The 12483-nt window shown below is 45.2% G+C and overlaps 2 protein-coding genes across 2 annotated transcripts in view; both read left to right on the plus strand.

Moving 5' to 3' along the window:
- The window catches only part of LOC139925074 (cysteine-rich protein 2-binding protein), a 38703-nt gene extending 26906 nt beyond the window's left edge, over positions 1 to 11797 (plus strand). The window contains exon 12 of the transcript XR_013504185.1: positions 10473 to 11797. The gene's annotated coding sequence lies outside the window, so the exon portion shown is untranslated. The remainder of the gene's footprint in view (positions 1 to 10472) is intronic.
- Positions 440 to 10491, plus strand: LOC144538273 (cysteine-rich protein 2-binding protein-like). Its single transcript, XM_078282338.1, has 8 exons — positions 440 to 446; positions 976 to 1173; positions 1375 to 1803; positions 2215 to 2822; positions 3580 to 3710; positions 3807 to 3982; positions 4245 to 4435; positions 10121 to 10491. Exons 1-8 carry the CDS (start codon positions 440 to 442, stop codon positions 10292 to 10294), a joined length of 1914 nt encoding a protein of 637 aa, XP_078138464.1. The 3' UTR covers positions 10295 to 10491.
- Positions 11798 to 12483: the final 686 nt, after the last annotated feature.

Here is a 12483-nt window from a genome sequence, read left to right on the forward strand (position 1 = left end):
ACTTTAGAAACCTTTTCAAGTCATCAAAGTACAAGTCAGAGTCGAGTCCCAAGTCACCAGAACCCAAGTCAAGTCTCAAGTCTTCTCTTCATGCAGCAAGTCAAGTCTCAAGCAATTAAAACTGTGACTCGAGTCCAAGTCATGTGACTCAATTCGAGTACAGGTCATGTGACTTGAGTCTAGGTAATGTGACTCGTGTCCAGGTCACGCGATTCCAGGTTACGTGACTCAAGTCCAGTTTATGTGACTCGTATCCAAGTCACGTGACTTGAGTCCAGGTGATGTGACTCAAGTCCCCGCCTCTGGTTTTGGTTGATTGATTTAAAAGAAGTCAGTGATTCTGCCAGCCTCAGCTCCTCCAGCCGCTCGCTTGGCTTTAGTTTCCAGTCTGGACTTTGGAGAACAGAAGGATGTGAGCCAGACCCGAACCGGCTTCAACATGATCAGTAAAATCTTAAAATCAATTCTAAAGTGAGCTGGGAGCCAGTAGAGGGATGCAGGACTGGGATAATGTGATGTCATCCGTTAAAACCAGTAAGAAGTCTAGTTGGAGGTGATTTACGCTACCGGTCGACACGCCACATTTTCCTTTATTTTTACTATTTTCCACATGTTAGAATAACAGTAAAGACTCAAAACTATGAAATAACACAAATGGATTTATGCAGCGACCAGAAAAGTGTTAAACAAATCAAAACTATCTTATATTTTAGATTCTTTGCCTTGATGGAAAGGCAAAGGCTTTGGAAAGAAATTCATACATAGGATCAACTTCACTATTTATATTTGACTGAGAAACTCATTTCAAGCATTTAAGCAGAAGCCTTTAGATCAAAATGCTTTAAGAGAATGAAACAGAACATTCAGTCAGGAGTCAGACTGTGACTGGTGGTGTAGATTATTATTATTATTATATATTTTTATATTGTTTCCTACAGGGAACTGGTCCCTTTCCTTTACCATGTATTTATTTAGTTTATTATGTTGGAACTGTCTGTAGGAAGAAGACGTCGACCTGGTGGAGCACGGTCGCCGGCTGCCTGTCGGTCGGCAGTCCCACCTTCTTCCGGTCGGGAGCGCAGGAGTTCGGAGAACCCGGCTGGTGGAAACTGGTGCAGAACCGACCGCCGACCCTGCGGCCGGAGGCGGACAAATCCACCGCCAAGACCAAAGGTAAAGACACACTGCCGGCGGGTGGCCGCGCTGCCGCCATTCACTTTCAATGAGTAGTGGCAAACCGCTTGCGTCGAGCATGATGGGATAGCAGGCGGCGCGGTGGGAAAAGTTGGTGGGGGGGGCCGGATTGTAACCACGGACGTTGCGGTAACACGGTGTGCGTGTCAGACTGAGCGGTGTTGTGTTGTTTCCCTGCAGCCTCCAAGCCGGCGGTGGACCCCATCATCACGGTGGAGGGTCTGAGGAAGCGCGGCGCCCGAAACCCGGTGGAGAACGCCATGCAGCTGAAGGAGAAACGCTCGCGCACCCAGGAGGCCAAGGACATCCGGCGGGCTCAGAAGGAGGCGGCGGGCGGCTACACCGACCGCAGCGCCTCCTCCACGCCCGTCAAACTGGGAGGCGGGCGCGGCGGCGGGCGGCGGCCCGACCTGGTCCTGGAGAAAGGCGAGGTCATCGACTTCTCCTCGCTCAGCTCCTCGGACCGGACGCCCCTCACCAGCCCCTCCCCCTCGCCCTCGCCGGACTTCTCGGCCCCCGGCACGCCGGCCTCGCACTCGGCCACGCCCAGCCTGCTGTCGGAGGCCGACCTCATCCCCGACGTCATGCCGCCGCAGGCGCTATTCCACGGTGAGGTCACTTCCTGTTATCAAGAGAAACCTTTATGTATTTCCTGCACTCTCCGTCTGTGTCCAGCGAGAATAAAACTAAATAAGCATTGATCTGAAAAAATCATCTACTGTCAGCAAGGTCTTTATGTTTCCTATCTTGCTTTGATATTTATCCTGTTTTCATCACCGATCACTATATTATTCATCATAAAGATGTAAACTCAGATCAGTCACGGTTTACAGCGCTTATTACTCCAGTCTGTAAAATTATTTGGCAACAAGGACTGAGTTTACCTGCCTTCCTTAACTTTGTTTTGATTTTATACTAAATTAAATTATATATATATATTATAATAAAAGTATGTGTGATTTTGGAATGAAACTGTTGAATTAAAATCTCGTGGCGCTCGTCTCCCTGCCGGCCCTCCAGATGACGAGGAGCTGGAGGCGGAGGGGATGATCGACCCGGGGATGGAGTACGTCCCTCCTCCCAGCGCCGCTCTGGCCCACGCCGCCCTCGTCGTCCGCAAGAAGCTCCGCCCGGCGCCGCCGCACATCAAACGTGAAGCCGAGAGCGAGGACGACGAGGGCCGCGAGCGCGAGGACGACTTCGAGGAGCCGCCGGGACGCCGCGAAGGCCAGTGTCTCTCCGCCGGGGGGCGCGGCGGCGCCGGAGGGCCGGAACGCAGGAGGACGGCGCACGCCGAGAAGGCGGACGGACCCGGCGGCGTCTCCCAGAGTCCCCGCTACGCCCCCCTCAGCCTGTACGAGGAGAAGATGCTGCTGCGGCGGCTGGACGCCTGCCCCCTGGCGCTGGCCGTCACGCCGCAGGCTAAACGCCTCCACAGGAAGCTGCTGGTCCGCCAGGCGAAGCGGCAGAGAGGGCTCCCCCTGCTGGACCTGGACCGGGCCGTCAGCGCCGCCCTCAGCCTGGTCGGAGGGATCTACGGCGCCCAGGAGGCCGGCAGGTCCACCGGAGGCGCCGGGGGGAAATACTGCACCAACAGCCAAGACCTCCGCATCCTGGACCGCTTCCAGGTAACTTCTGCATCTGAAGTCAACTCAAAGAAGTTCTGCAGTATTCATTACTCGCTGCAGCTTTCAAGAAATTGAAATAGTAGATTACAGTACTAGTTACTGGGAGGAGTAACGCGTTGCAGCCCAACACCATCTAGACTCGTGTCACGGTCCCCCAAACAGACAGGCAGCAGGGCCACAGGTCCCATCGGGTCACACTCAGTCTCATGGGTTCATATGGGAAGATCGTAGTTGGTGTTGATTCATATTGAAATGTAGAACTGCAGCTGGGAGTCAAACTGCTGATTACACTCCAGTCATGTTTACTTATAAAGCCCTTTATCCCAAGCATGTCCCAAAGGGCTTCACATACCATCATACACATACATCACTAGATACCATACTACATCTTATACGTCATATACTACAAGATATACCGTACTTCACACAAACACACACATATGGGCAATTTAGAGTCAACAGTCCTCCTGACCTGCTTGTCTTTGGACTGTGGGAGGAGACATGGAGACTCCCCACAGAAAGGACCACAACCCTCCTGGGACGGTGCTGACACTGAGCCGCCCGGAGAAGAGTCTTCCTTACATTCTCTGACTAAATGTGAGTGAACTATGCCTCGTTTTGCTGGGGACCCTGTGTGAACGACTCTGCAGGGTAATCCAAGTGTTTTGCAGCCAAACGATCGAATATCAGTCTCCATAAATGTGTGTGTGTGTGTGTGTGTGTGTGTGTGTGTGTGTGTGTGTGTGTGTGTGAGCAGACCAGTCTGTCCAGCAGGAGGCTCCATCAGCCCTCTGTTTCCTTCTGGCACCGGCTGATGGGAGCAGACTGCAGTTTGGACCAAACCATCAAGAGTCCGTACACTTCCCGCTGTCTGAAGCCTTACATCAGGTAGGGGGGTGGAGTAGCAGTAGTAGTATTAGTATCAGTATCTCTCAGTTGTTCCAGCGTTCTGCTGCTCACCTGGTTCTGGTTCTGGTTCTCCAGGAGGGATTATGAGAACCGGCCTCTGAAGCTGCGTCTGCTGGCGGAGATCCGGGCGTTCCCTCACAGGAAGGAGGCGGGCTGGGAGCCCGAGGCCGACGCCCCTATCGACTACTGCTACGTCCGACCCAACCACATCCCCTCCGTCAACGCCATGTGCCACGACAGCTTCTGGCCCGGTAACGCCTCCTACAGTTTCTAGCAGCTAAACCAGCATTTTATAATGCTTTTTTTTTTTTTTATTTAAGAAAAAAGTGAAATGTCTTGTGATTGATATGATAAATCAGTTTTTTAGTAAGCATGTTACAGAACTGTTTCTAAAGATTTTCGAGATAATACCGTACATGGAGATAGCTTGGGTCAAGATAATTGTACTATGAGATTTTGGTATGAGAGCAGGCGGAAGCAGGAGCCCTGAACAGGTGTGCCTCTCCTCTGCAGGTGTGGACGTGTCCGAGTGCCTGCAGTACCCGGACTTCAGTGTGGTGGCGCTCTATAAGAAGGTGGTGATCGGCTTCGGCTTCATGGTGCCGGACGTGAAATACAACGAGGCGTACGTCTCCTTCCTGCTGGTCCACCCCGAGTGGAGGAGAGCCGGCATCGCCACCTTCATGATCTACCACCTCATCCAGGTACCACACACACACACACACACACACACACACTGCTGACTGACTGACTGACTGACCGATTGATTGATTGATTGATTGATTGGGTATAAAAAGGAACAAACGGAGGAAAACACGTAAAAGCAACACATTACATGACAGAGAAACAAGATGTCATGTGGAGCCAGACATGTGGCACAGTTTAAAAATTAATATCCTAGATAAACGTTGATCCATCCCAGTTTGTGATAATAAATCAACACTAGTCTTTCTTCTAGTCTTTACTGTATTCACAATAATACATTAACTGTGGTTATTTTTCTTAAAAAGGAGTGGAATCATTTCAGTTCAATGTGAGCTAGAGATTGTAAATTCTGAAAAGAATATTTATGTTTTGATAATGATTAGGAATGAAGTTTGTTAAAAGGAGTAACAGCATGAGGTGGAATCTGATGTTTTATGTTTGCTAATAAACATAAATATAAAAATAAAGAGTTTTAAAGGTCTGAAAGAGAGCAGGAGCTGATAAAACTCAAGTGTTAAGAAAAGTCGGTCTTGTTGTGGCTTCCAACAGAAAAGTTTGTTAAGGCTGTGACAGACACAGCAGGGAAGATGAAGGCCGTTTACCTGCTTCACTGTTTGGTTGTAGTGTTGACTGTAGCATTGACTGTAGCGTTGGTTGTAGTGTTGACTGTAGCGTTGACTGTAGTGTTGGTTGTAGTGTTGACTGTAGCGTTGACTGTAGCGTTGACTGTAGTGTTGGTTGTAGCGTTGACTGTAGCGTTGACTGTAGCGTTGGTTGTAGTGTTGACTGTAGCGTTGACTGTAGTGTTGGTTGTAGTGTTGACTGTAGCGTTGACTGTAGCGTTGGTTGTAGTGTTGACTGTAGCGTTGACTGTAGTGTTGGTTGTAGTGTTGACTGTAGTGTTGGTTGTAGTGTTGACTGTAGTGTTGACTGTAGCGTTGGTTGTAGTGTTGACTGTAGTGTTGACTGTAGTGTTGACTGTAGTGTTGGTTGTAGTGTTGACTGTAGCGTTGACTGTAGTGTTGGTTGTAGTGTTGACTGTAGTGTTGACTGTAGTGTTGACTGTGGTGTTGACTGTAGTGTTGGTTGTAGTGTTGACTGTAGTGTTGGTTATAGCGTTGACTGTAGTGTTGACTGTAGTGTTGACTGTAGTGTTGACTGTTGTGTTGACTGTAGTGTTGGTTGTAGTGTTGGTTGTAGTGTTGACTGTAGTGTTGACTGTAGCGGTAGTTGTAGTGTTGGTTGTAGCGTTGACTGTAGCGTTGGTTATAGCGTTGACTGTAGCGTTGACTGTAGCGTTAGTTGTAGTGTTGGTTGTAGTGTTGACTGTAGCGTTGGTTGTAGCGTTGGCTGTAGCGTTGGTTGTAGCGTTAGTTGTAGTGTTGGTTGTAGTGTTGACTGTAGCGTTGGTTGTAGCGTTGGCTGTAGCGTTGGTTGTAGCGTTAGTTGTAGTGTTGGCTGTAGTGTTGACTGTAGAGTTAGTTGTAGTGTTGGTTGTAGTGTTGACTGTAGCGTTGGCTGTAGCGTTGACTGTGGTGTTGACTGTAGCGTTGGTTGTGGCGTTAGTTGTAGTGTTGGTTGTAGTGTTGACTGTAGCATTGGTTGTAGCGTTGACTGTGGTGTTGACTGTAGCGTTGACTGTAGCGTTAGTTGTAGCGTTGGTTGTAGCGTTGACTGTAGCGTTGACTGTAGCATTGGTTGTAGTGTTGGTTGTAGTGTTAGTTGTAGTGTTAGTTGTAGTGTTGGCTGTAGCATTGGTTGTAGTGTTGGTTGTAGTGTTAGTTGTAGTGTTAGTTGTAGTGTTGGTTGTAGTGTTGGTTGTAGTGTTAGTTGTAGTGTTGGTTGTAGTGTTGGCTGTAGTGTTAGTTGTAGTGTTGGCTGTAACGTTAGTTGTAGTGTTGATTGTAGTGTTGGTTGTAGTGTTGGTTGTAGTGTTAGTTGTAGTGTTAGTTGTAGTGTTGGTTGTAGTGTTGGCTGTAATGTTGGTTGTAGTGTTTGTTGTAGTGTTGGTTGTAGTGTTAGTTGTAGTGTTAGTTGTAGTGTTGGTTGTAGTGTTAGTTGTAGTGTTGGTTGTAGTGTTAGTTGTAGTGTTAGTTGTAGTGTTGTAGTGTTGGTTGTAGTGTTAGTTGTAGTGTTGGCTGTAGTGTTAGTTGTAGTGTTAGTTGTAGTGTTGGTTGTAGTGTTAGTTGTAGTGTTGGCTGTAACGTTAGTTGTAGTGTTGGTTGTAGTGTTGGTTGTAGTGTTGGTTGTAGCGTTGGCTGTAACGTTAGTTGTAGTGTTGGTTGTAGTGTTGGTTGTAGTGTTGGTTGTAGTGTTGGCTGTAGTGTTAGTTGTAGTGTTGGTTGTAGTGTTAGTTGTAGTGTTGGTTGTAGTGTTGGTTGTAGTGTTGGTTGTAGTGTTGGCTGTAACGTTAGTTGTAGTGTTGGTTGTAGTGTTAGTTGTAGTGTTGGCTGTAACGTTAGTTGTAGTGTTGGTTGTAGTGTTGGTTGTAGTGTTGGCTGTAGTGTTAGTTGTAGTGTTAGTTGTAGTGTTGGTTGTAGTGTTGGCTGTAGTGTTAGTTGTAGTGTTGGTTGTAGTGTTAGTTGTAGTGTTGGTTGTAGTGTTGGCTGTAGTGTTAGTTGTAGTGTTGGTTGTAGTGTTAGTTGTAGTGTTGGTTGTAGTGTTAGTTGTAGTGTTAGTTGTAGTGTTGGTTGTAGTGTTAGTTGTAGTGTTAGTTGTAGTGTTGGTTGTAGTGTTGACTGTAGTGTTAGTTGTAGTGTTGGTTGTAGTGTTAGTTGTAGTGTTGGTTGTAGTGTTAGTTGTAGTGTTAGTTGTAGTGTTGGTTGTAGTGTTAGTTGTAGTGTTAGTTGTAGTGTTGGTTGTAGTGTTAGTTGTAGTGTTGGTTGTAGTGTTAGTTGTAGTGTTGACTGTAGTGTTAGTTGTAGTGTTGGTTGTAGTGTTAGTTGTAGTGTTGGTTGTAGTGTTGACTGTAGTGTTGACTGTAGTGTTGGTTGTAGTGTTGACTGTAGCGTTAGTTGTAGTGTTGGTTGTAGTGTTGGTTGTAGTGTTGACTGTAGTGTTGGTTGTAGTGTTGACTGTAGTGTTAGTTGTAGTGTTGGTTGTAGTGTTGACTGTAGTGTTGACTGTAGTGTTGACTGTAGTGTTAGTTGTAGTGTTGGTTGTAGTGTTGACTGTAACGTTAGTTGTAGTGTTGACTGTAGTGTTGACTGTAGTGTTGACTGTAGTGTTAGTTGTAGTGTTAGTTGTAGTCTTGGTTGTAGCGCTGACTGTAGTGTTGACTGTAGTGTTGACTGTAGTGTTGGTTGTAGTGTTGGTTGTAGTGTTGGCTGTAACGTTAGTTGTAGTGTTGACTGTAGTGTTGACTGTAGTGTTGACTGTATTGTTAGTTGTAGTGTTAGTTGTAGTCTTGGTTGTAGCGCTGACTGTAGTGTTGACTGTAGTGTTGACTGTAGTGTTGGTTGTAGTGTTGACTGTAGTGTTGACTGTAGTGTTGACTGTAGTGTTGGTTGTAGTGTTAGTTGTAGTGTTGGTTGTAGTGTTAGTTGTAGTGTTAGTTGTAGTGTTGGTTGTAGTGTTGGTTGTAGCGCTGACTGTAGTGTTGACTGTAGTGTTGACTGTAGTGTTGACTGTAGTGTTGACTGTAGTGTTGGTTGTAGTGTTGGTTGTAGTGTTGGCTGTAACGTTAGTTGTAGTGTTGGTTGTAGTGTTGGTTGTAGTGTTAGTTGTAGTGTTGGTTGTAGTGTTGGTTGTAGTGTTAGTTGTAGTGTTAGTTGTAGTGTTAGTTGTAGTGTTGGTTGTAGTGTTGGTTGTAGTGTTAGTTGTAGTGTTGGCTGTAACGTTAGTTGTAGTGTTGGTTGTAGTGTTGGTTGTAGTGTTGGTTGTAGTGTTGGCTGTAACGTTAGTTGTAGTGTTGACTGTAGTGTTGACTGTAGTGTTGGTTGTAGTGTTGACTGTAGTGTTGACTGTAGTGTTGGTTGTAGTGTTGACTGTAGTGTTAGTTGTAGTGTTGGTTGTAGTGTTAGTTGTAGTGTTGGTTGTAGTGTTGGTTGTAGTGTTGGTTGTAGCGCTGACTGTAGTGTTGACTGTAGTGTTGGTTGTAGTGTTGACTGTAGTGTTGGTTGTAGTGTTGGTTGTAGTGTTGGTTGTAGTGTTGGTTGTAGCGCTGACTGTAGTGTTGACTGTAGTGTTGGTTGTAGTGTTGACTGTAGTGTTGGTTGTAGTGTTGGTTGTAGTGTTGGTTGTAGTGTTGACTGTAGTGTTAGTTGTAGTGTTAGTTGTAGTGTTGGTTGTAGCGCTGACTGTAGCGCTGACTGTAGTGTTGACTGTAGTGTTGACTGTAGTGTTGGTTGTAGTGTTGACTGTAGTGTTGGTTGTAGTGTTGACTGTAGTGTTGGTTGTAGTGTTGGTTGTAGTGTTGGTTGTAGTGTTGACTGTAGTGTCAGTTGTAGTGTTAGTTGTAGTGTTGGTTGTAGCGCTGACTGTAGTGTTAGTTGTAGTGTTGGTTGTAGTGTTGGTTGTAGTGTTGACTGTAGTGTTGACTGTAGTGTTGGTTGTAGTGTTGACTGTAGTGTTGGTTGTAGTGTTGACTGTAGTGTTAGTTGTAGTGTTGGTTGTAGTGTTGGTTGTAGTGTTGACTGTAGTGTTGGTTGTAGTGTTGACTGTAGTGTTAGTTGTAGTGTTGGTTGTAGTGTTGGTTGTAGTGTTGACTGTAGTGTTGACTGTAGTGTTGGTTGTAGTGTTGACTGTAGTGTTGGTTGTAGTGTTGACTGTAGTGTTAGTTGTAGTGTTGGTTGTAGTGTTGGTTGTAGTGTTGACTGTAGTGTTGACTGTAGTGTTGGTTGTAGTGTTGACTGTAGTGTTGACTGTAGTGTTGACTGTAGTGTTGGTTGTAGTGTTGACTGTAGTGTTGACTGTAGTGTTGGTTGTAGTGTTGACTGTAGTGTTGACTGTAGTGTTGGTTGTAGTGTTGACTGTAGTGTTGGTTGTAGTGTTGACTGTAGTGTTGACTGTAGTGTTGGTTGTAGTGTTGACTGTAGTGTTGACTGTAGTGTTGACTGTAGTGTTAGTTGTAGTGTTGATCAGGCAGGTTGGCGGCAGCAGTATGAAGGTGTTGATTCAAATAAATGATAATTAAACTTTAACATTAAGATCATAATACTGAAGCAAAACGTGGTTGAAAAACTGTGCTGGCGTGGAACCTGGCGACCTGTGCCTCCATGTTAATTACCCACAGGCCCCTGCAGCCTTGTTATATAGAACCTCCTTGACCTTGACAGGTAAAGTCTTTTCAAAATAAAAGCATATTCATAACGTTATCCATTACATAAATCAAATTTCATGAATCCATTTTCTACCGGGGGAAAAAAAAGGTGATTACAGATACACTGTTATGGGTCAAGAAGCCATATAACAGATCCTGTTTTCACATAGAGAAACATCCTTATCAGAGTGAAGAGATGGTAAGAGAACAGACCAAAACAAAGAAGAAAAGAAAAAAAGGCTAATAGATAAACAGAAGTGAAACGGATTAAAATTACAGACAATCAACAACAACAAAACTTGCCAATATTATCAAAATGGCTTCTACACTTGTTCAGTCTCTTGATTTCCCAGTCAGTTGAGGGACTCAGAGTGTGTGTGTGTGTGTGTGTGTGTGTGTGTGTGTGTGTGTGTGTGTGTTGCAGACCTGCATGGGGAAAGACGTCACGCTGCACGTGTCGGCCAGCAACCCGGCCATGCTGCTGTACCAGAAGTTCGGCTTCAAGACGGAGGAGTACATCCTGGACTTCTACGATAAATATTACCCGGCGGACAGCTGCGAGTGTCGGCACGCCTTCTTCCTCCGCCTGCGCCGCTGAGCCGCCGCCGCACGTTCTGCTTCCTGTTACCGCCGCAGAAACAGGAAGTCGTCTCAGTACGGAGGAACGCTGTCGGTCCGCGGATTCAAACCGGCAACCTTCCAGCTACGAGCCGCCGCTCTAAACGTCAGACAAAACAGTCTGTTTCTGTTTCAGAGTTTAACTGGACTGTCTGGAGCGTTCGGTTCAGTTCAGATCGGTTCAGTTCAGATCGGTTCAGTTCAGATCGGTTCAGTTCAGATCGGTTCAGTTCAGATCGGTTCAGTTCAGATCGGTTCGGTGTGTTTTCTCTTGTCTGGTCTCAGAGCAGCAGCTGGTGTTGAATGTGTTTCTGTAGTAAAAGAGCCGTAACAAACAGTTTAATTTTGTCATTTAATGGAGCCCGTGTCCCTCATCAGACAGTTACTCTGCTGGTTCTGGAAGAATCCGCACAGCGACTGGAGACTGAGCAGCGGCGCTCACGAGGGACGCGCCGCCATGTTGGAAGACAGGCTGACTGCAGCTCATCACAGGACACAGGAGGCTGAACTCGCTCCTCCTGACCTCCGTCACTCGCTGCAGTTCAACACAGAATCATTTTCCCTTTTCAGGTTTCATTTGATTCAGTATCAGAGGAGGCAGAAAACTATTCAGTATTTCACAGGGAAAAAAGCAAAAATTAGAGTAAAATCAGAAAGAAATGGACGTGATAATACATTTGTATTGTAGAAATCTGCTTTTTTCCCATATCCCATAAATCATCTCACAATCCTCCAAAATTTTCTTGTGACCCGGTTGGGGGGTCCCGACCCCCAGGTTGAGAACCTCTGGTAGTCTGTTCCGATCTGAGTCGGTTTAGCAGCAACTGCCTCCCTGTTCCTGTTTGTAAATCCAGTTCACCTTTTGTTTCCAACTGACAGAATTATTTTCTTTATTCATAAGCTCTATCAGTAGCAGCTAGCATGAGAAAGATGCAGGTGACATGAAAATATGTTCTCTTCTAGAAAATAAACATGAATTTGTATTTTGAGAGTTTACCCGCCCGTTTTTTAATATCTTCTCAGAAAACCATTTTTCTATAAAATATTCTTGGCCTGTTCACGGTCACTGAACAGAAGTTTGGCTGTTTTTTTTGTGTTTTTTTTTGTTTTTTTCATCCAGGAGAAAGAGGCGATAACGTCTCATTTAATGTGATGTCACTCTTCCAACATGGCGGCGTTTCCCTCGTTAACATCATAAAGATCCATCCAGCCTGATGACGTCTTCAGATCAGTTTCATGTCATCTGTTACTCTGCAGGAGCTGAGTGAGCGGACACAACTGTCAACAACAGACAAACCTCTCCCTCGTGTCGGTGATCTGTTCGGTCAGAACGCTTTTTATTTTCCACAGAATGAAAAACATTTTGGAAATGAAGTTGTCAATTTAAAAAAAAACTCCTGAACGGACTGATGATCAGTTTCAGTCCGATGTGTGAAGGCTGAACACAGCCGGTCACAATCTGAGATTTATAATAAAAGTTGATGTGAGAATTGTTAAATCATTGTCACTTTCTAGTCTCTCTCTCACACACACACACACACACACACACACACACACCTTCACAGAGGAGGTTTTTGTTTTGAATGATCCAACTTGCCGCAGCATGTTGTGCTGACGCAGCTTTTAGTCTTGAATCTACGCAGATTATCATTTTAAATTCTCTAAACATTTCCTGGAGACAGAAATAATCTGATTGGTTGAGTTAACCCTCAGTGGGCGGAGCCAAAGAACCACAGTTTTTCTGTCTCAGTAACATCAGACTGAAGCTCAGTGAAAAAAAACAAGAGAGAGAGAGGAGGAAGCTAATATGAAGAAATAAAAAACAATGCAATCGAGCCACACTGAGATATCTATAATCATCCATCCATCCAAATACCCATATCCTTATCAATATGCTTATTAATGTCTTGTCATCAGGAATCAATATGAATGTCGCAGCACATTCAGAATTCCTGAGTCCTGAAGCAACTGATGATGTCATAAATAATGTAAATTAAATGTAATAAAGTTTCCTTTTAAATGAGTCAAAAAGGAAATGAATCCTGATGTTATTGATATGATATGAATTTTTTTTTTTCCAGATAATGCAAAACATTTTTACATTAACTGGAAATTATTACATTTTAAGGGGTGAATATATCGATCTGAAGATGTGACATTATCTGTTAA

This window comes from Centroberyx gerrardi, unplaced genomic scaffold, assembly GCF_048128805.1.
Source record: "Centroberyx gerrardi isolate f3 unplaced genomic scaffold, fCenGer3.hap1.cur.20231027 Scaffold_81, whole genome shotgun sequence".
Taxonomy (NCBI): domain Eukaryota; kingdom Metazoa; phylum Chordata; class Actinopteri; order Beryciformes; family Berycidae; genus Centroberyx; species Centroberyx gerrardi.

Excerpts from the sequence above, each read along its gene's own strand:
- LOC144538273 (XM_078282338.1), top strand. Across the intron at positions 1,804-2,214 it reads GCCGCAGGCGCTATTCCACG|ATGACGAGGAGCTGGAGGCG; the intron begins GTGAGGTCACTT and ends CCGGCCCTCCAG. Across the intron at positions 4,436-10,120 it reads TGATCTACCACCTCATCCAG|ACCTGCATGGGGAAAGACGT; the intron begins GTACCACACACA and ends TGTGTGTTGCAG.